Raw genomic sequence first — 20,076 nt, 5'->3', positions numbered from 1 at the left:
TCCACTAAGAGGTTGGAAACTTCCTGACTGAAATAAGCAGGCTTTATTAGTTTAACTCGGGACAAGGTTTTTAAGTATCCCTAAGAAGAAGCAAAGATTTCTATTTAAGTTAAACAGGTAAGAATGATGGTGTTGAAGTGCTGAACAAGCACACTCACCAAAACTTATCATAGGAACACAAGCAGCTTGTTTAAGTTCCTCCAACTACACCTACATCTGCCATCAAAAATAAAACCCTGTGAGAATTACTTTTCAACTTCCGTACTAGTGATGACTAGGTGGAAGCAAGGATTACAGGCAAACCATCCAAGGAGATGTATGCATTATTAAAAACTGTTTTAGTTCAGTTGTACAACACTGCAACGTTTAAACACAGGGTAATCAAGTAACTCAGCTACTAAGACTAAGTACTGTACATGCAACAGAGTTGACTTAAATTCTTTTATGGTACAAAACTCTGGAAGATAGGAAGTCAGCCTCACCACTGAAACATTTTCAGGTGTCTTTGCATATTTACACTTTAAACTCGGACTGAAATGTTAAACTTAACAATGAAAATTAAAGCAGTAAGACATTACACTACAGTTTTTTCGTATTCCTTGAAACAACAATCTTTTCCCTGGCTATCATTTGGGACTTGGATAGCTACTAAGGCCAGTACTGGGAGCCTGAGGGTCTTCTTGGGCTAGGGCATATCAAAAGATCCATCTAACTCAGCCTTCTTTCCAGGCTGGCTATTAGGAAATGAATGGAAAAGCCAAACAGCAGGTGCACACACATGACATAAGCTCTCAAATTCTAGAAACATGTCAATTCAGAACTTTCTAAATCAAAACATTCTGCCATTGTGTTTAGCGACCATCTTCAAGTTCTCGATATGCTCAAAATTCCTTGCTAATGAGTAACACTATTTACAAATACCTTAGAAGTATCTTTTCTGTTAAAAAAAAAAAAACACACCTATTAATTTCATTAAATTCAGCCTGCTTCTTTTATTGTAGTTTCCCATTCATCCTGACAGCTATGACTGTATAAACCCCTCACTACATCCTTCCCTTCTGTCATCTACTCCCCAAAAGGAACATTAAGTAGTATGCCATCAGAGGGGACGTGCCTCAGGTCTCTGCTTTAGCCATTCTGCCCACTCTTTGCTATTCATTGTATTTTTTCTAGTCATGGCTATATCCTCTTTGAATTAGGGGGACCACAAAAACAGTGTTAGAGCTCTGAATTATGGATTTATCACAGTGGCAAAACGAGAATTTTCATGTTGTCCTTCATTCCTGGTAATTCCCACCATTGTTTCCTCCCTTGCTGCCGAGCGTAACTTTTTCCCGATCTGCAATTGCTAATTTTAGAGCCTTTTCTCATATATGAGGATGGCTCTCCCTTCCCGCACAAATGACTTGTACAATGGAATCTGACATTTACCAGATTCCGCTTGTTCCAACAAATTAATATTCTGAGGCTCTTCTACATTTCTCCACATTCTCTTTTGTTACTGCACCTTGAATAATTTTATATTAGTAAATTCTGTCTTTCCCTTTACAAATTATCAAGATAATGCAAATCAATTGTCTAATTGTAATAAAAAATACATAAAAATTTCCCCATCACAAGAGTACAGAATTTTTTCATCTTACTTCAGCTTCTTTTTCAAGCAGAATCTGGTCTTTATTTACTTCTTCATCTTCTATTTTCCTACAATAAACAAATATTGTTCAACAACATGCATACACTCTGGATCTTGCCTTTCCAGTGAATATTTTGTTGACAAAAAACGAGGCTTTCAGAACACATTGTATATGTTTCATAACACACACAAAGTTTACTGAAACATGTTCCCCACGTAGCTGCTATTCACTTTTTTTAATAGATATTTATTCCTTACTCCTTCCAGAACAAGGATAAACTTCAAAATGAGTTCTGGCTATGACATGACAGATCTTTTTACATAGGTATCAGTGAAAACTATTTCTGGAAAGTACTCACATGCAGAAGTTTACCTGATTATAAGATTATCTTAACCGATTGCAATTTGTGTGCCACACAGGTATAGCAATTCAGAAATCTGAGTACAGAAACACTGTACTCAATTCTTTTTCATTGGTGCAATAAATCAATACAAATTGATACACAAAATCAAAACAATGCTGGACAAGATGTTAACAAAAATATGGAAGCAGCATATAAAACGTCTAGAAATTATGAATCTGAAAACTCAGCTACCCTCAGGTGGATCCTTTTTTTTGATGCAGTTCTATCCCATCTCTAACTTCATGAACCACATTTACTTGCAAACACCTAAACAGTATACATTAAGTTATATCTTACCCTTAAAGCTACTAGAAAGTAACAAGCTAAAACCAACAAGATAGGAAGTCCATTCTCCTTTTTTCAGTACTGCATTGTACTTAAAAATCTAGTCATTCAAAAAAAATGAGTACATTTATCTTTGAGAAAACTTGCTTCTGTGCATTTGCACACTTTTCTGTAAGATTGCCAGAGAAATCCTCTGTGTCCAAAAGCTTCTAGAAACACTGCCAAGGACTGCCAGTGGAATAGGTACAAGTCTGAAACAAATTCCCATGTAAAGCACCCTCACTTACAATAGCTTAACTCCAGTGTAGGAACACTTTGGAAATGTAAAAACAAATATATCTCTGCCACTCAACTAGACAAGACACAAAAGCATGTTTTAGTTGCACAAAGATATCTAAACTTAACAGCAACTTACTGTCATGGGTCCTTCGCAGAGGCAACTTCAAATCCTCAAAAAACTGGTAAGCATTACTTTAACTCTAGACACCCCAACGTGACATTACTTCTAAGACCTTTGTAAATACCTGTTGGGTAACAGGTACCAGAACTTGACAAAAATTTTTTTAGCTTGCAATTCAGAAGTCAGGATTTAAAAGTCAGAGGGGAAAAGTATGTCACCATGCCTGAAGGGAAAACTGAACTTGTAGGCCAATCCTACAGGCAGAATCAAACTCCTTTTTCTGAAAATCGACCAGGCATATGACAAAGCCTATCTCAACAGTAGAAGTTACGTAATGGAAAAAGCTTTGCAAAATATATCAAATGCACTGAAATGTGCAATTATGAAACCCTCTAGTGGTTGAAATAAGAGAAGCAACCTAAAAATCTAAACCAGGAAACACCCAGCTTTCAGCAAGAGCTCACGAACTCAACTTTGTAAACCCTGCTATTTTAGTTAAAAATGGGGTATTCTGCCTGCCTGTTTTACCACAGCTCAAAATAGGGTAGAAAGACATTATTCTCTGACTGCTTTGCAAAGAAAATTATTTATTTATATCGTGTTAAATAAAGCAGTGCAGAAGGACTTGTTTCTCTTCTTAAAGACACAGTACAGATATTCAAGTGGTTAAGTCTAAAAAGGGCTTTCTTTGAATGCATCAGCACTAATCTAATTTGCACATTTTTAGATCTTTATCATACACATCTGCCCTACTTATATACCCAAACACTCTGATCCAACTGCATTCAAGTCTTAAACAAAACAAGAGATCTGACTATACCCTTTTTAGTGTCACAACCATCTCTTCAGATTTACATACTACTTTTTCTTACTGTCAGTGTAAGCTGATTGATTGAGCTTTGTGTTGATTGTAACTAGAGAGCTGTCCATGATCTATGAAATCCTAGCAATGAAATGGGGGGATAGGGGGAGAACAAAATTAATTCAGAGGAGAAAGAAACAGCTTGTAACAATAAGATGACAACCTGCCGCCTCGTTTGAGCCTCTCAGAGCGGAAGTTCTCATAGTGAAGATCCTGGGTCACCTCTTGAAGATCTTGCATATGGGTGCTAGAGGAAGGAAAAAAAATCAAAAGATAAAACGTATCTGCGTCACATCAGCATGGTTAAGGAACTCTCACATTCAGCACTGCATTGGGTCACTGAGTTCAGCGTGTGCACCCATTTAACATGCTAATTTCAAAGTTAACGTAAGTTAAATTGGTGCAATAAAAGACAGAGACACCACCCCAGACCCTGAGACAGCCTCTATGTAAGCCTGTACTCCTGTGTGACACATTTGACAAAGCAGTGCTGGGCAGGGGATGCCGACTAGCACAGCTGAAAAAACTTAAATAGCAGAATTGTGAAGTCTATAAAAGCACACAAAAACAAGCACAAGGTGCAAAGCAACCTGGTTTATATTCCTGGCCATCTGTGTTCAACAGAAGAATTAGACACGATTATTTTCACAGAATTTCTGAGTAATTCAGATTGGAAAGGATTTGTGGACCTCTCGTCCAATCCTTACCTAGGCCAAGACTAACTAGATCAAAGGTGCTCATGGCCTTCTCCAGATAAATTCCACGTCCCTGAGGATTCCACAACCGCTCCACACCCCCGTCCCGATGTTTGAGTATCTTCCTAATGAATTTATTTATTTACTACTATTTAATTGGAGTTTTCTACTTACATTAACATGGTCCTCAGCTTCAGAAAGTCATTATGTTCAGGATTCTCCACTTCAACGACACCCCACGGGTAAAGTCGACCTCTAACTTTTTTACCTTTGGCTTCAATGAGTTGATTGGATCCCACTACACAAAATGGAATGCTGGCCTGAAAGTCAAAAATTCAAAAATTACCAACAATGAGCTAGACAAACAACTCAAAAAAAAAACCTCTTATTCCTCTCAGCACTGCATATATTGGTAGTAAGTACACAATGTTTTTAATTTGAAGCTGTTAAAAAAACTTGTAGGGAAAAATAATGTCATTGTTACCACCATCTTCCAGATAAGAAACCTAGGCTCAGAGCTACAGTAACTCACTCAAGGTCTCATCAAAGGTCACATTCTGTATTTTGTTTTAAAGCCATCTGAGCACTCTGAAAAGATACAGCATATTCGTACCTTCAGCAGTCTTGTCTGCTCTTTAAAATCTTCATCCTCGTCTGATTCAGCATCAGGCAGGTGATAAATCTTGATGCCATGCTCTTCGATTTCATCCAGAATCTGAGATTTATATAAAAGAAATGGAGGTAATATACATGTAAAGTGAGCACTTTTAAAACTTAAGGTAAAATTAATCAGTTAGGCCAGAGATTGTGTATATCTTACTAATTCATATTCATTGCCAACTATTTGCTTTTAAAGAACGTATTTCTTCATGATGTTCAACAACTCCTCGCCACAGACTTTCAGACAAGGAGTAGCATATTCCAATGCTTTATTTTAACACTTCGGAAGTTTTCACTATTTAAAAATTGTATTCACAATGAAATCAGCTTCACTGAGGAAAATTAGTCCTCCTGAAAAAATATCTACCCAATAACACTGATTATTGTACATAAATGAGACCTACAATTGCGCTTTGCAGTGTTTCATCTCCAATAATTTATTATACATAAAATTACACATATGACTAGCTGTGAAATTTAATTTTAAACAAAGCTATAAAAACAATGCAAACAATTCTTCCTTCCCTATTTATCCTGCTCCACATTAGCTATAACTGTCAAAACTGAAGTACAACCTTTCTTGTCTAGAGAATATTACTATATTCTAGTCTTACTTGAGAACAAAATTGAGTTTTTTCTTCCAAACAGGATTAGAGATTTTTTAAATGTCACAGAATGGAGAAGTTTTAACCTTTTGATACTAGTATTATTTGCCATGCAGTTTGCAATGGAAAAAAATTTAATGTATTTCAGCCATTGAAGTCCCTGAACATCAAGTAGCAAAGGTTTTTTTTTTGTGTTGTATTTGCATATTTAAAATATGCAAATTTATTTTGCTTTCTGTTTGCCTCATTTCATTCACATCTTGATTCAAATTGAAAACCCATGGTTTACTCCTCATTCAAGCTGCAAATTAGAGAGAAAAAATGTTTAATTCAGGTGATGATCATCCTCTTTCCCGCAATCCAAGGCATTCCTAATACTGCTTTATGGTGTCAGTAATTATCTTTAGCTTTTGCAAAATGTAATGTAGCAGCAAGACAGCCAAGAGAGAGCTGTACTACAACTGCGTTTAAATGTGAACAGTTCAACCGGGGGATCAGGGCCAGTCAGCATGGGTTCATGAAAGGCAACCAACCGACCGACCTCATCTCCTTCTATGACCCACCTGGTGGATGAGGGAAAGCCTGCTGACAGTCTGCGTAGACTTCAGCAAGGCTTATGGCATGGCATTCTCCTGGAGAAGCTGGCAGCCCATGGCTTGGACAGGCACACTCTGTGCTGGGTTAAAAACGGGCTGGGCGGCCGGGCCCAGAGAGTGGTGGTGAACGGAGTGAAATCCAGCTGGCGACCGGTCACCAGTGGTGTTCCCCAGGGGTCGGTGTTGGGGCCCAAGCTCTTTAATATCTTTATTGATGACTTGGGTAAGGGAAGTGAGTGCACCCTCAGTAAGTTTGCAGGTGACACCAAGTTGGGGGGAAGTGTCGATCTGCTGGAGGGCAGGAAGGCCCTGCAGAGGGACCTGGGCAGGATGAGTTGATGGGCAGAGGCCAACGGGATGAGGCTCAACATGGCTCAGGGCTGGGTCCTGCGCTTGGGCCACAACAACCCCATGCAATGCTACAGGTTGGGGGCAGAGTGGCTGGAAAGCTGTGCAGAGGAAAAGGCTCTGGGGGTGCTGATGGATGCTCACCTGAACACGAGCCAGCAGTGCACCCAGGTGGCAAGAAGGCCAGCGGCATCCTGGTTGTGTCAGGAATAGTGCAGCCAGCAGGGCCAGGGAGGTGATCGTCCCCCTGTGCTCTGCTCTGGTGAGGCCGCACCTCGAGTGCTGTGTTCAGCTTTGGGCCCCTCACTACAAGAAGGACATCGAGGCCCTGGAGCGTGTCCAGAGCAGGGCTACGAAGCTGGTGAAGGGCCTGGGACACAAGTCCTGTGAGGAGCGGCTGAGGGAGCTGGGGGTGTTTGGTCTGGAGAAGAGGAGGCTCAGGGGAGACCTCATTGCTCTCTGCAACTGCCTGAAAGGAATCCGTGGGGAGCTGGGGGTCGGCCTCTTCTCACAGGTAACTAGTGATAGGACCAGAGGGAGTGGCCTCAAGCTGCGCCAGGGGAGGTTCAGGTTGGAAACGAGGAGACATTTCTTCTCAGAAAGAGCAGTCAGGCATTGGGACGGGTTGCCCAGGGAGGAGGTGGAGTCACCGTCCCTAGGGGTGTTCAAGGAAAGGTTGGACGTGGTGCTTGGGGACAGGGTTCAGTGGGTGACACCGGTGGTAGGGGGGTGGTTGGGCCAGATGGTCTTGGAGAGCTCTTCCAACCCTGATGATTCTATGACTCCAAGTAATATAGCAGGCAATCAATAGAGAGTCAAAAAGATAAATATATAGTTAACTATTTTAAGACTGTTTACACGTGCCTATCACTGTAAGTGTTGGCTAAAAGGCCTTCCCCACAATCAGTCATGGTCAAATACACCACCTGGAGCCTCGCGTTCAGCTCTGGAGCCCCAACACAAGAAGGACATGGAGCTGTTGGAGCAGGTTCAGAGGAAGCCACGAAGATGATTAATGGCCTGGAGAACTTCTGCTATGGAGCCAGGCTGAGGTAGTTGGGGTTGTTCAGCCTGGAGAAGAGAAGGCTCTGGGGAGACCTTACAGTGTCCTACCAGTGCCTAAAGGGGGGCTACAGGAAAGCTGGGGAGGGACTCTCCATCAGGGAGTATAGAATCATAGAATCATTAAGATTGGAAAACACCTCCAAGATCATCCGGTCCAACCATCCCAGTAGAGTGATAGGACAGGGGATAACAGCTTTAAACTAAAGGAGGGTAGATTTAGATTAGATACAAGAAAGAAATTCTTCACTCAGAGGGTGGTGAGGCACTGGGACAAGTTGCCCAGAGAAGCTGTGGATGCCCCATCCCTGGCAGTGCCCAAGGCCAGGCTGGGTGGAGCTTTGGACAGCTGGTCTGGTGGGAACTGCCCCGCCTATCGCAGGGGGTTGGAACCATATGGTATTTAAGGAATTTGTGTTTCCAACCCCAAACCGTTCTGAGATTCTATGAAACACTATCCTTTGTGGATTACATATAAGAAAGAGAACTTTTTTAAAAAACTTTTTTCTTCCTTAATTACAATGTATTGACACAGATGTCATAATTGCTTTGACCAGCCTGAAAATCCTTGCTTTTGCACCTGAATTACTACTTGGGAGGATAGGTTTTTAAACACCTCCATCTCTAACTGAGCGACAAACACCACAAATCCTTTTTTCTGTATTTGTAACTGTTAAGAATGGCATCAGCAGCTGGAATCCATTTGCCATAAACCCAAATTTTTCTCTTAGAAAACAAACTTATTTCTGCAGAATTTTAGCAGAATAAGTATTTCAAAGTAATGTACTTTTGCAAGTTGGGTAAATTAACTATAAGGGTTTTCAGAATAAATGGAAAAATCATAGACAAAGTTTTAAATATAACAAATAAGCCTGCATCAAATGAGCACAACTTAATTCTCTATCACTTCAGTCTAAACTTCATAGTTACTAACTCATGATGGTTTGTTGTATTGTTCCTCCCCTCAGTAAACACTACCAAGTCCTGCAAGACTGAATGTGTTCAGGTGCCTAGGCTACGGAAGGAGGAATGTATTAGAAGAGAGTGACATAGTAAAATCTTTGAAAAATCGTGTTTTTCAATCATCAGTATTCTGACATCCGAAGATTATAGATGCTTTGTCTCTGCTTTGGAGATTATAGTCTCTGCTTTGGGACTGATCAACCAGGTAAGGAGAAATTACCACTAGCAAATGCACTTAGATATTTTCCAAAGTTTCAAAATTCACTCAGTGTAATTGTAGATGTAGCCAGATCTGCCATTTCACAGGCAACATTTTAAAGACAATTTCTCAGTTAAATACATAATAGAAGAACTCGCAAGATATCAAACTACATATTAAATAATGCTACACAGTGCACATGAGATTATATTTTTCTTGGTGAGAACAGAGTAAGGGTGAAAGAGAACACTCCTCTTGTCAGTGACCAAGCTGCTATAGCCAAAGTATAACACTTTTCTGTGAGCCAGAAAAATACTTACCCTTTTCTTTAGTCTTTCTCGCTCTTTCAGAGAAAGTGTATCAGCTTTTGCAATCACTGGTACAATATTTACTTTGTTGTGTATGGCCTTCATAAATTCAACATCCAGAGGCTTAAGGCTAAAAATAAAATATGGAAAAAGTTTATTTTTAATCTAAATGACCAAAGTATCTTCACACCAACATTGACCAGACAACAAAAAAGGCTTTTTTTTAAGTATGTGAACAGCAAGAGGAGGTCTGAGGAAAATATCGAACTGATACTTGATGAAGATGGCCACCTAACAAATAAGGTTAAGGAAAAGGCAGAGGCATTTAATGCCTTTTTTTGCCTCAGTTTTTAATACTAAATATAGACCTTGGGTTGCCTGGTTCTCTGAATTTCTCATGGTCCTCTGAGGACCACGACTGGATGAGCAGTAACCTTTCGCTGAAGCGGCCACTGAAATTGTAAGGTACAAGTTTTATCAGCTGAACGTTCCTAAATCCATAGGGCCTGACAGAGTACTGAAGGAGTTAGTGGATGTTATAGCTGGACCCCTCTCAACAATTTCCCAGAGGTCTTTGGATTCTGGGGAGGACCCTGCTGATTGGAAGCTGGCCAATGTTGTATCTGCACAAGAGGAGACCCAGAAAACTACAGACCTGTTAGTATAACCTCAGTATCCAGAAAAGTTATGGAGAAGATTGTCCTGGGGGATACTGAAACATGTTTAAAGAACAAAGCTACCGTCAAGGAATAGCTAACATGGGTTCACGAAGGGAAGGTCCTGCCTTACTAATTTGATCTACTGATAGAGTAAGGTCACCCACTTAGTGGACAATGAGAAGCTGGTAGATGTAATCTTTCTGAATTTTAGTAAGATTTAGTGGATTTAAATAAGTACCATCCCTCACAGTATCCTTCTGGACAGATTATCCAACTGGGAGATAAAAAGGCTCACACTACGCTGGGTGATGAGCTGGCTGAATGGTAGAGCTCAAAGGGCTGTGCTGGGAGGGGCTACATCTGGCTGGCAGCTGGTCATTAGCAGTGTTCCCCAGGGCTCAATTCTAGGGCCAGTTATGCTCAACATTTTTAACAATGATCTGGATACAGGAACTGAATCCAAAAGCTTGCTTCAAAGCAGCTGGTAAAAGGGTTGGAAAGCATGTCCTGTGAGCAGACACTGAGGACACTTGGCTTGCCTAGTCCGGAGAAAAGATGGTTAAGAAGTGACCTCATCGCTCTCTACAACTTCCTGAGGAGGAGAAATAGAGAGGGAAGTGCTCATCTCTTCTCCCTGGTAACTTGCGATAGGACGTGCAGGAATGGCACAAATCTGTGCGAGTAGAGGTTCAGACTAGGTATTAGGAAAAATGTCTTTACCATGAGGGTGGTCAAACACTGGAACAGGCTTCCTAGTGACGTGGTTGAGGCCCCAAGCTTGTCAGTGTTCAAGATGCATTTGGATAATGCCCTCATTAATATGCTTTGCCTTTTATTTAGCCCTAAAGTGGTCAGGCAGTTGGACTCGATAATCTTTGCAACTGAACGATGCTAATTCTAAATGTCCCTCCTTATACAGAGAAAGAACATACCCATTAGTTCCAGTAGTTTTAATACTTAAGTAATGACAATCTGATTCTGATAATTTAAAACAAGGGGTGCAAAACGAACTCCCTGAAATGAAAAAATAATTTTATTTTTCAAAAATAAAAATGACAGAAATACTTACCCATGACCAAACGGTGAAATGAAATAGAAGCAGCAATGAACGCGGTTATCTATGATATGCCTTCTGTTCAAACCACTCTCATCATGCAGGTATCGCTCAAACTGCTCATCAATGTAGGAGATTATGGTCTTAAAACTGTAAAACAAATTGAGATTTAAGAAATCATGCTCATTCCCAAATGGTCAATAATTTTAGTGAACTTTCAAAGGTTACATTAAAATACCAAGACCTCCTGCTGATGAATCAGCCTGTTGACGGACAAAAGTAATTTACTGACACTGTAAAACTATCTTAAGCACGTATCTTGGCATTTTAATTGAATGCCAAAATAACAAAACAATGGTAACTACTATGGATAATAAATATATATTTTTATATATTAAGATAAAATACGCATACATATACACATAATGATACACATCTTAACTTCTAAGCAAATTGCCCTTGGGCTAGTATTCATCTTGTGATTAGCACTAATTGCACATACTCAAGACAATCTATGCTTCTTGTTCTAAATCAATTTAAAACATCAAATTACTGATGCTGATGCAACAGCAAACTCGGCCAACAGCTGAAACAGAGATGCAAAAATGCTGAAATCTTGCATCATACTGCTCTGAGTTGCATCTCGCTGAACCACTTCACCTTACACATAAATTTGTTTGGTTTGAGCAAACAGCTACACTCCTCCTATTGTATGCTTCCCAATGATAAACACCCAAGGCTAAACAGATGGAATTATCAGTTTATTACTGAACGGAAGAATAAAATAAAAAGCTTATCTCCAAACGCTGGCTTGAGACATTCTGATTCCCAGTTAAGGTGGAGAACCAACCTTAGAAGCAATTCAAAGATCCCAAACAAAACTTTACTAATGGGAGAACAGGGAAGCAAAAAGGGCAGCAGGATGCCACAGTGAGAATAGGTGAGATGGACCAGCAAGTTCTTGACAGAAAGTTGGCTAAATTGCAGCAGAGGCTATCACTGAATGCCATTGATCAAGATTATTTCTTGGTACTTACTAGAAAGCAAACTTTTCAAGCCACTCAAAAACCTAAGACAATGAAAATACACTTAAAAAAAACAAAGCATGGAGTCTGAGAGTGCCCAGACAAATGCAGACAAGATCTAATGGTGAATTTTTATTTGCAGCAAAGACTAGATGGATTACTTTCTCAGGGGTTTGTTTAATTCACTGTGTCCCAGTGGTTCCACTGCTTTCTGAATATAAAAGAGTCAAGTACATGATCCGCTTAAAACCCTTCTAAACCTAAAAAAGTTAACCAAGGGGAGAGAAAAAAATAATTTAAAAAAAAAAAATCAAAGCATATGTGTCACAGCATTTTTTTCAAGCTGTGTTTGAAGTTAACTGATGCTTCTTCTTATGTATCTGAATGAACATATAACAACTGAAAACATTTTTAAACTTGAATCACATCTAAAATTAAATCAAGCTTCCTCAAAATTAGAAAATTTGCCCATCTCTCCAAAAGTGACACCTCAAATTCAGCACTTAACCTAACACATGAAAAAAGGAAGATATTGACTTATGTCGTTAGGCGTAATGTGAAATGGGTGTTCAGTCATCAAATGCAGATCAATATATACTCTGTGTACATACCAATCTCGACAATTGATAGCATCTCCATATCCTGGTGTATCTACAACCGTCAGACGCAGCTTCACACCCCTCTCTTCTATTTCAACTGTTGAAGCTTCAATCTGCACAGTGCGTTCAATCTTCTCTAAAAGACAACAAACTTGATCTTTCAGAACAGAATTTATAAGGCTGTCATTTTGAGACACTATCAAAAGATTGATTGTCAGGCTAGGAAATTCTTTTCGTTTTCTTACTTTTCTCAAATTTTATATAGAAACTGAGGCAAAAGGGAGTGACTGAGAAAAAAAGTGTAAGTACTCAGCAAATCGCAGAACAATACTAAATTATATGTAACATATTGTTTTCCTAAGGTTTAAAGTAGTTTTCAGCCAACATGTTAAATTTTTAAAGCAAGTTGTTTAACAAGTAGCAAAGAGGAAGAAATAGTACCTTAATCTATATTCTTACAATATTCTCTTTCATTGCATTATTGTATGCCTTGTTTAACAGGATAAAAAAGGGACAAGGAGCTGAAGATGAAACAGAGGTGAAGTGCTGTGGTGGTTTTACCTTGCTGGGCAGCTGAACTCCACCACTACCGCTCTCTTGCTCCCCCTCCTCTTCTGAGGAGGGGAAGAAGAAACAAGTACAAGTGCACATTCACTATCTACCCAGACCAAAGGAATCAAATTGCAAGCCCAAGCAAACATAAAAAGTGTTCAAGTTTAGAATTGCAATAGATTTAAAAAGTTTCTGATTGCTTTTGTTGATTATTTCTCTTAACGTGACACGATGACATATTTTAAGCAGAGATTAGCACATAGATGCCAGTATGACTCTTCAGCACACCCAAGGACTAAACCACACAGACCAGCAATTGAAGAAATCAGTTCTACCTGGTAGTTCAAGTATCATCAACAACAACTGGCTGATAATAAAATCCAAACATAAAAATATTCAACTTCAAAATCATCAAGAACAGAAAAACCAGAACAAAAGCGTGTTTACCAGCAGCTCCTGGGATTATCCTTTCTGGGTAGAGATCTGTCAAGAAGAGGCTGTTTATTAATGTAGATTTTCCCAATCCAGATTCACCTGTGATTCAATTTACAGATAAAGTCAATATATTTGCATGATTAATCTCCATTGTATCCAGAAAGTTTCATCTGACTATATATTTTTTTCAAGTCAAATCTATTTTTTTTGCCATTTAAAGATTTACAGCTCATTAATACAATTTATAATTTTGTATTAGAAAAAATTTGCACAGGAATGTTGAATGACAATTTATTCATCTCGACGTTACAATACCCTTTCTCCGAGTTTTCACAGATGATTTGTAATTAAACCTTCTAGGCAAGCGGAGTTCTGATCATTTTAAAATTAGACTTTAATTTCCCATATCACGTCTCCTGATTTTTTTAAGGTAAACTTTCCTGCTAGTAATCCAGAATATCATACACACTGAGAAGCTGGGTCTTGTCTAGGCCATATCATCAATTTAAACAATGAAAAAGGTGTTACTGAGCTTTTGCAAAGATCGCCATCATAAAGTGTGATTTATTCCTACTTTTTATGCTAATAGGGCAAAAAAATGAGGGGAAAGGAACATGATATGGCTGCTGAGTATGCACAAAGTAATTTTTTCACTGAAGAAATTGGGGATTACCAAAGCGTAGCAGAAATGCTTTTCTTCTGGAGCTACTGACTGAGCCATCAGAAAAGTTCAAAAGCTAAGTAATTAGCTAAATATCAAGAAATAAATCAGAAAAAAAATGTCAGCATAAAGAAGACCAGCAACTCAAACTGCTCAGTACATGAATTCACTGAACAAATTATTTTTTGAGAATAAAAAAAAGTAAAAATGGAGAGGGCTACTTGATCCCTCTAAGCAACAGTCTGTTCTGTAACAGCAGTCTGAGAAAAATATCTGAACAAAAAAAAAATAAAAAGGAATTATTTTTTAAATAGGGATTTGACTAGGAGATGCTGTTTTGTGGTGCCTTATAGAACACATCTCTCAAGATAAGATTTTACCAGTGCAGCTTTCACCAGTGAAAGGGACATGCAGCCAGAGTAATTCAACACTCGCATGGCATCATTTCAGCAAAACCAAGAAAACTACGATTTCGACCAGTGACACACTTCATATTTTCATCCTGGGTAAATATTACGTCTAAACCAAATCAGTTTCCATTGCCTCTGTCAAAAATGAATGAAACAGCATCTATTGTAACTACTGGCCTCAGCAGTTAAGAGTTGAGTGACGCTCAAGCGAAAGAACTGTTTAGATGAAGCCATATCTTAATAATGAGAATAAATACGCAATTGTTCATAAATACAAGTGGTTATGATTTCTTCAGATGCAACAGAGACAAGCAGCCAAATTGTTATAAACTCCAGCTTATTTTTTCCCCAAACCATGACAAACAATACTTGAAATAACAACGTGAAGAAGAAAAAGCATTGATCAAGACACTGTCTGTCCAGAGAGCCTAAAAACAAAACGAGCAAAACATTTCCCTGATCAGAAAATAAGAAATACAGTTAGTGGAGCATTATAGTTCAATACAGACATTGTGATATAGCCCACAAGAGAACATACTTAAACCCCATGCATATTTCAAGAGAAAGAATTCACATTCCAAACTGCTGAAATAATCAACAATTTAAAGTGCAGTTTATTTTATCTTAACTTCCATCAACTGCCTCCCTCTGCTAGTGCATCTCAAAATATCACTCCACATTTTCAATGAAGTTACTTTTCTGCAAGTTCTCTTGCTGTAGTTTTCATTTATCCCTTAGAACAGTGGCCGACAATGACTACAGAGTTAGATTTTACACTGAGACGTGGTAGGGTTAATTGCCTTTCTGTTACTCTGACACCACATCATTTTCCCACAACTTTCTATTTTACAAAAGAGTAGAAACAGCTGTTTGGTCTATATAATTTTGCACAGCTTTCTGCAAGAATTGTTTTAGATAGCCCTATTTGTGATGCATCTGAAAGAGCTCTGGATATTAAGCACATCCTTGTTTCTCAGACCTAGGATCACAGAACAGTAAATTCCAAAGAGTTACAGCAGATACCATGATTTCCAACATCTAAAGGCTGGCTTTACCCTTAGATTTTATAAGGTATCCATTATGATACTATCCTAGGCAAATCCAACAGAGCTAAAATTAAATGACTCCCAACAATTAAAAGGCATTTAGCAAGCAGTGTAACTTAATTTCCCTATGTCCTTGCTCCCTCTTCCCTCTCCTCCCTCACCCCAGGTAACAGGAAACAACTGCCATCAAATTCTAGGAAGCCAAAAACAAGGGCCGGTGCTGTCCAACACTGCACTGTTGAAGAGGTAAATGGGGCAATAGCAAGGCCAGGGCTGTCATTTGGCAAAACTAATGACAGGTTTGAGGACAGATTCTTTCCGTAACTACTGGAATCCAAAACAATTAAGAACTTAAACACCTACTATCACGCACCGACTCACCTCTCCTGCTCATTTCCACAGTGATCTCCCCTTGGATAAATCTAGCACATGCAAATGGGCTTTACTTCTTATGAAGACATAAAAAAGAATCTAACTGCAGACAACACTATTAGGATACTTCTATCTTCAAGGTGAGAATTACAGAGTTCAAACGCCAAATGCTGGATTTACAGTTCCCAAGCAGTAAGAAACATAGGATCAGGAAAAACACAGACCACAACAAAGCCTGATTCGTGGAGCCTACTTAATCTGCAAAAATATCACTGACTTTTGAGAGGATGGATCAGAGTCTTTCCGCAGATGCAGAAGATTTCTCTTTCCATCCCTGATATCAACATAGATTGTCAATGAAATATCTAATAGAATTACACTTTAAATTTTAACTACTAATAGACAACCAGTATCAATTTGAAAAGTAAAACCTCACATCAAACCAACTAATCTAATTCTCATTCTTCTCTTACACAAATATTCAGAAAGGCTGGAAAGACCAGAGTTTGGATTATTTTGAACTACATAGCAAATAGTTTAAATAGTCTCCTTGATACCATTTCCTTAATAAAAACAAGCAAGCAAGCGTCTATTCAAATGCAAAACCACTTTTAAGCTAAATTTTAAATGGAATGCTTGAACCCTGTAAGACAAAACAAAATTTCTTCACCACATCCACAAAATTATTAACATATTCAAACACAGTTTGTAACATGGAAAACAATTGATGCATGAAATAATAAACTATAAAAGAAAGTTAAATGCTACAGTCCAGAAGAGCTTTCTGATGCTAGCCAAAGCCTTACAATAGTAGAAGCAATATTCACTTTAATTCCACACTCTACGTAAGCAAGAATTTGTTGTGAGGAAGACTATGAAACATTTTCTTACCAACCACCATAAGAGTAAATTCGAACCCCTTCTTCACAGACTTCCGATGAACCTGATTGGGAAGGTTTGCAAACCCAACGTAGCCAGGGGTTTCCGGATTGGTAAACTGAGCAGGCTGTTGCTAAAGTAAAATAAAATAAGACAATAACAAGCAACCATACAAGATATACTTGTTTGGGTAAGTGATTTTCTCAGCTATTTCAAATGCAATAAACCAGAAAAGGAAGCGTGGAAAATCAGAAGTTTTGTAGCTCATTTAGCTCTCAGAAGTTCCGCCTTCGACTGTTCTCACTAGAACTTCTGAAGAAACAGAAAAAGTCAATCCCACTGATAAGACGATGGGATATGGGATTCCTCGCCCATCATTTAAGACTTGAAATCATATGATTCGAAACTACATGACATACAGAGAGTAAACTACACGGGTTTTCCTGTTATTCAATAGTTTCACAATGAAGTATAGAACAACTGCCTTCACCTAAAGCTTAGAAAAAATGTTTCATTTACTCTTGTTTACCCTCATTCAGCCAAGATCACCTCAAGTAAGAAAAAAAAAGTTTATTTATTGAAGTACTGCTAATCACACTCTTCTTAAACAGTGCCTTCACACCCATTTAAAATAAAAATGCTTGTGTGTGAGACTTATGCACTAAAATAAGTATGACTTTAACTAATCTGTTTTTTGGCACTTATGAAGTGATAGTCATCTGCTGGAAGTCCTCATTAGAGATCTCTTTCAAAAGGAAAATTATACAAGTGTGACTCAAATGCCCTCTACTACAAATACCACAGAGAAATCTTTAGATCTGTTAGTTTCCCTCTTCAAATATATTACTCAAGTACCTTTTATCATTCGTTTCGCTCCAATAAACTAACATGAATGTTTTAACCTGTTATACCAAGCACGAGACCAAGAATTAGCTGAATCCCAGCATAATTTTTTTTTATATAAGTTACTGCACTTTTAGGGAGGATTTTGCTGATCAGTTGACTACATGAACAAATAAAGACGTTACCAATAAGATAAATACAAGAACATCCTTCTCTGAAATTATTTCTGCTCAGAACACAGCAGAAGAATGGAATTTTCAGTGAAAATGTAACAGGGAACTTCTATGCAACTCCATGACCAAAATTAAATCCTTCCAGGAGCATTAGTTAACTACAGAGTTTCATACTCTGTGTAGAAAATTATTTTAATATGCAAATTATCTAACTCAATAATTTGCTATTGTCTTCTAAATGAATTCTCTCTCACTTGTGAACTGTAAATTTAACTTACACAGGCCTGCCAAAGACAATGTAATGGTTCAGCATTCTGTGTCTGCAGGTAATTTTTTAAAAACAAAATATACGTTCTGCATTGTTACATTTGAAGGCAGAAATGTTATTCTTACCTTAGACATTTTTATGGAAGGTCAGGAACAAATCTGAAAACAAAACAAAAAATGTATTCCAGATTATTACAAATTGCATGAGGGGAAAAAAAAAAAAAAAAAAAACAACAAACTAATATCCATTTTGAATGCTAAATTAGGAAACAAGCATCCTTGAATAAACATGTACATTTTGAAACAGTGCAAATCACTTCTCACAGAGGAAAAGTATTTGAATCTTCAGTATTAACAAGGAACAGAATTGTCAGCAAACATTAGGCAGTTTATTCCCATCAGTAGACAATAAATTCAAGCAACATTAACGTGGCAACATTAATGTATGACAAACCATACTGAAGCCTGAAAAAGTTCACATCCCTTCCAGAAACTAACCAAAATATGCTAAAAGGCATATTACCACTTACAGGAAACATGTTTTTTTCAAAGCTCAAAAAAAAAAAAACCCTCATGCAGTTTTTTTTTTCTTTTTAAACTTCCCCCCCTCGCCATTTCCTTTCATGCTTGAATGTTCTGTAAAGAGCTGATGACTTCAAAAGGAAACATTTTCTCCTCCTCTTTGGTCTAGATGCTTGCAAACTCAGTCATCCATTTTAACTTTTGCTGCCAAGTTCGGATTTTCACACACAGCTCTATCACATAGAGATACAAAAGCACATGGAAAAAAGAAATCTCTCATCTGACACCTCTGTGCAATAAAGTCTTATAACCAAGACCTGCCAACACCAGAGGACTTCTATCAGGCTAACTTGCATGATCTCAAGAGATAATATCATTCGCTATGATAATCTAAAAATGTCAACATGAGCAGTACTCTTGACAGATAAGTGCTCCAGGTCCCCTTTCTAGTTCCTCCTCTAGCTCACCCTCTTTAACCAACAAGGGATCTGTTCCCACTCACAAAGCCCACATAGCAGAGCTGCCTCTTATCTAGCTGACTCCAACTCTCATTTTGTGGACACGAAATTATCGCCATCTGATTCTTTCCGCTGTCCCAGTGAAGCACACTCGTCCTTCACACCTCTCACCACAGAATGAAAACCGGGCAGCTTGCTTCTCAAGTGAAACTTCATTCTAAAAATAAAAACCATTATCTGCAATGCCAGTAATTCCCCTGGTAAATCGACCTGCGAGCAACGAAACATTCAGCTACTGAAGGTGTTCCTCGTGAGACTTCTCCCACCACGCAGGCCTGCTCTGGTAAGAACTCTGCCGCCCAGGAGCGTTTCCTGCCGTGGGTCCCTGCTGAGCCATTCCCCAGGAGGAATTATCTCTGCCCAACAAACCCAGACCCTGCTGGAGCACTGAGCACCCCGGTAGCTCCTGAGGCTCGTCCTTCTGCGCAGCTCTCTCTGAGCTCGGCTGAGCGCTGAGGAGTTTCCCACAGCCGCCGGGAAACTCCACGATTCAGGATCCGACGCTTGTAATCGAGGATTTTGTGATTCTGTGCAATTTCGGCGCTGTGTTTCTGCAGGGGGATGCTGACACCGGGCCTTGAGCACGGCGCTCTCTCACAGAGCCCCTCACAGCGCTCCCTCAGCTCCTGCCCACCCCTCCCGCGCGGACAGGGCCGTGCTGGGAGCAGCCCAGCCCCCCCCCAGGGGCGCCTCAGCCCCCTTCCTCCCCCCCGGGGCTCGCACGGCCCAGCCGGAGGGGCTCGGGCGAAGCCCGGGAGGCTCGGAGCGGCCGCGCCAGCCCCCGCGTGTAGCCTCACCCCCCCCCCGCCGACAGGAAACCGCAGCTCCGAGGGCCTCCGGGGACCCCTCCGAGGGCCTTCAGGGGCCTCACGCGTCCAGGAGCCCCGGGCTGGCGGCCCCGAGCCCCCGCCCCCAGCGCCCCTCACCTCAGCCGCCGGCCCCGCCAACCGCCCGCCGCCGCCGCGCGCGCACCCCCTCAGGCAGGGCGGGAGGGAGGCAGGGAGGGGCGCCGCCGCCCCGCCCACCCCTCAAGCACCGCCC

General features: G+C 39.8%; 1 protein-coding gene and 1 long non-coding RNA gene across 4 annotated transcripts in view; one reads left to right on the top strand and one right to left on the bottom strand.

The window, feature by feature from the left end:
- The window catches only part of LOC121074844, a 20,132-nt gene extending 11,115 nt beyond the window's left edge, over positions 1-9,017 (top strand). The window contains exon 3 of the long non-coding RNA XR_005822564.1: positions 7,724-9,017. This is a non-coding gene — a long non-coding RNA (uncharacterized LOC121074844). The remainder of the gene's footprint in view (positions 1-7,723) is intronic.
- The window catches only part of SEPTIN2 (septin 2), a 23,635-nt gene extending 3,559 nt beyond the window's left edge, over positions 1-20,076 (bottom strand). The window contains exons 1-11 of one of the 3 annotated variants that reach the window (XM_040567435.1): positions 19,962-20,076; positions 18,122-18,154; positions 16,725-16,845; positions 13,357-13,443; positions 12,370-12,493; positions 10,749-10,883; positions 9,033-9,150; positions 4,893-4,994; positions 4,454-4,599; positions 3,748-3,831; positions 1,644-1,701 (exon numbers count right to left, since the gene is read on the bottom strand). In XM_040567435.1, coding sequence (XP_040423369.1) covers positions 1,644-1,701; positions 3,748-3,831; positions 4,454-4,599; positions 4,893-4,994; positions 9,033-9,150; positions 10,749-10,883; positions 12,370-12,493; positions 13,357-13,443; positions 16,725-16,845; positions 18,122-18,130 — 984 coding nt within the window. In that variant the 5' untranslated portion in view covers positions 18,131-18,154; positions 19,962-20,076. Of the gene's footprint in view, positions 1-1,643; positions 1,702-3,747; positions 3,832-4,453; positions 4,600-4,892; positions 4,995-9,032; positions 9,151-10,748; positions 10,884-12,369; positions 12,494-13,356; positions 13,444-16,724; positions 16,846-18,121; positions 18,155-19,019; positions 19,188-19,245; positions 19,818-19,961 lie in introns of those variants that run through there. The other 2 variants (XM_040567432.1, XM_040567434.1) reach the window with 2 other exon arrangements.

This window comes from Cygnus olor, chromosome 9 (genome assembly GCF_009769625.2).
Source record: "Cygnus olor isolate bCygOlo1 chromosome 9, bCygOlo1.pri.v2, whole genome shotgun sequence".
NCBI classification, from domain to species: Eukaryota; Metazoa; Chordata; class Aves; order Anseriformes; family Anatidae; genus Cygnus; species Cygnus olor.
This window is presented reverse-complemented; position numbering and strand designations above follow the sequence as displayed.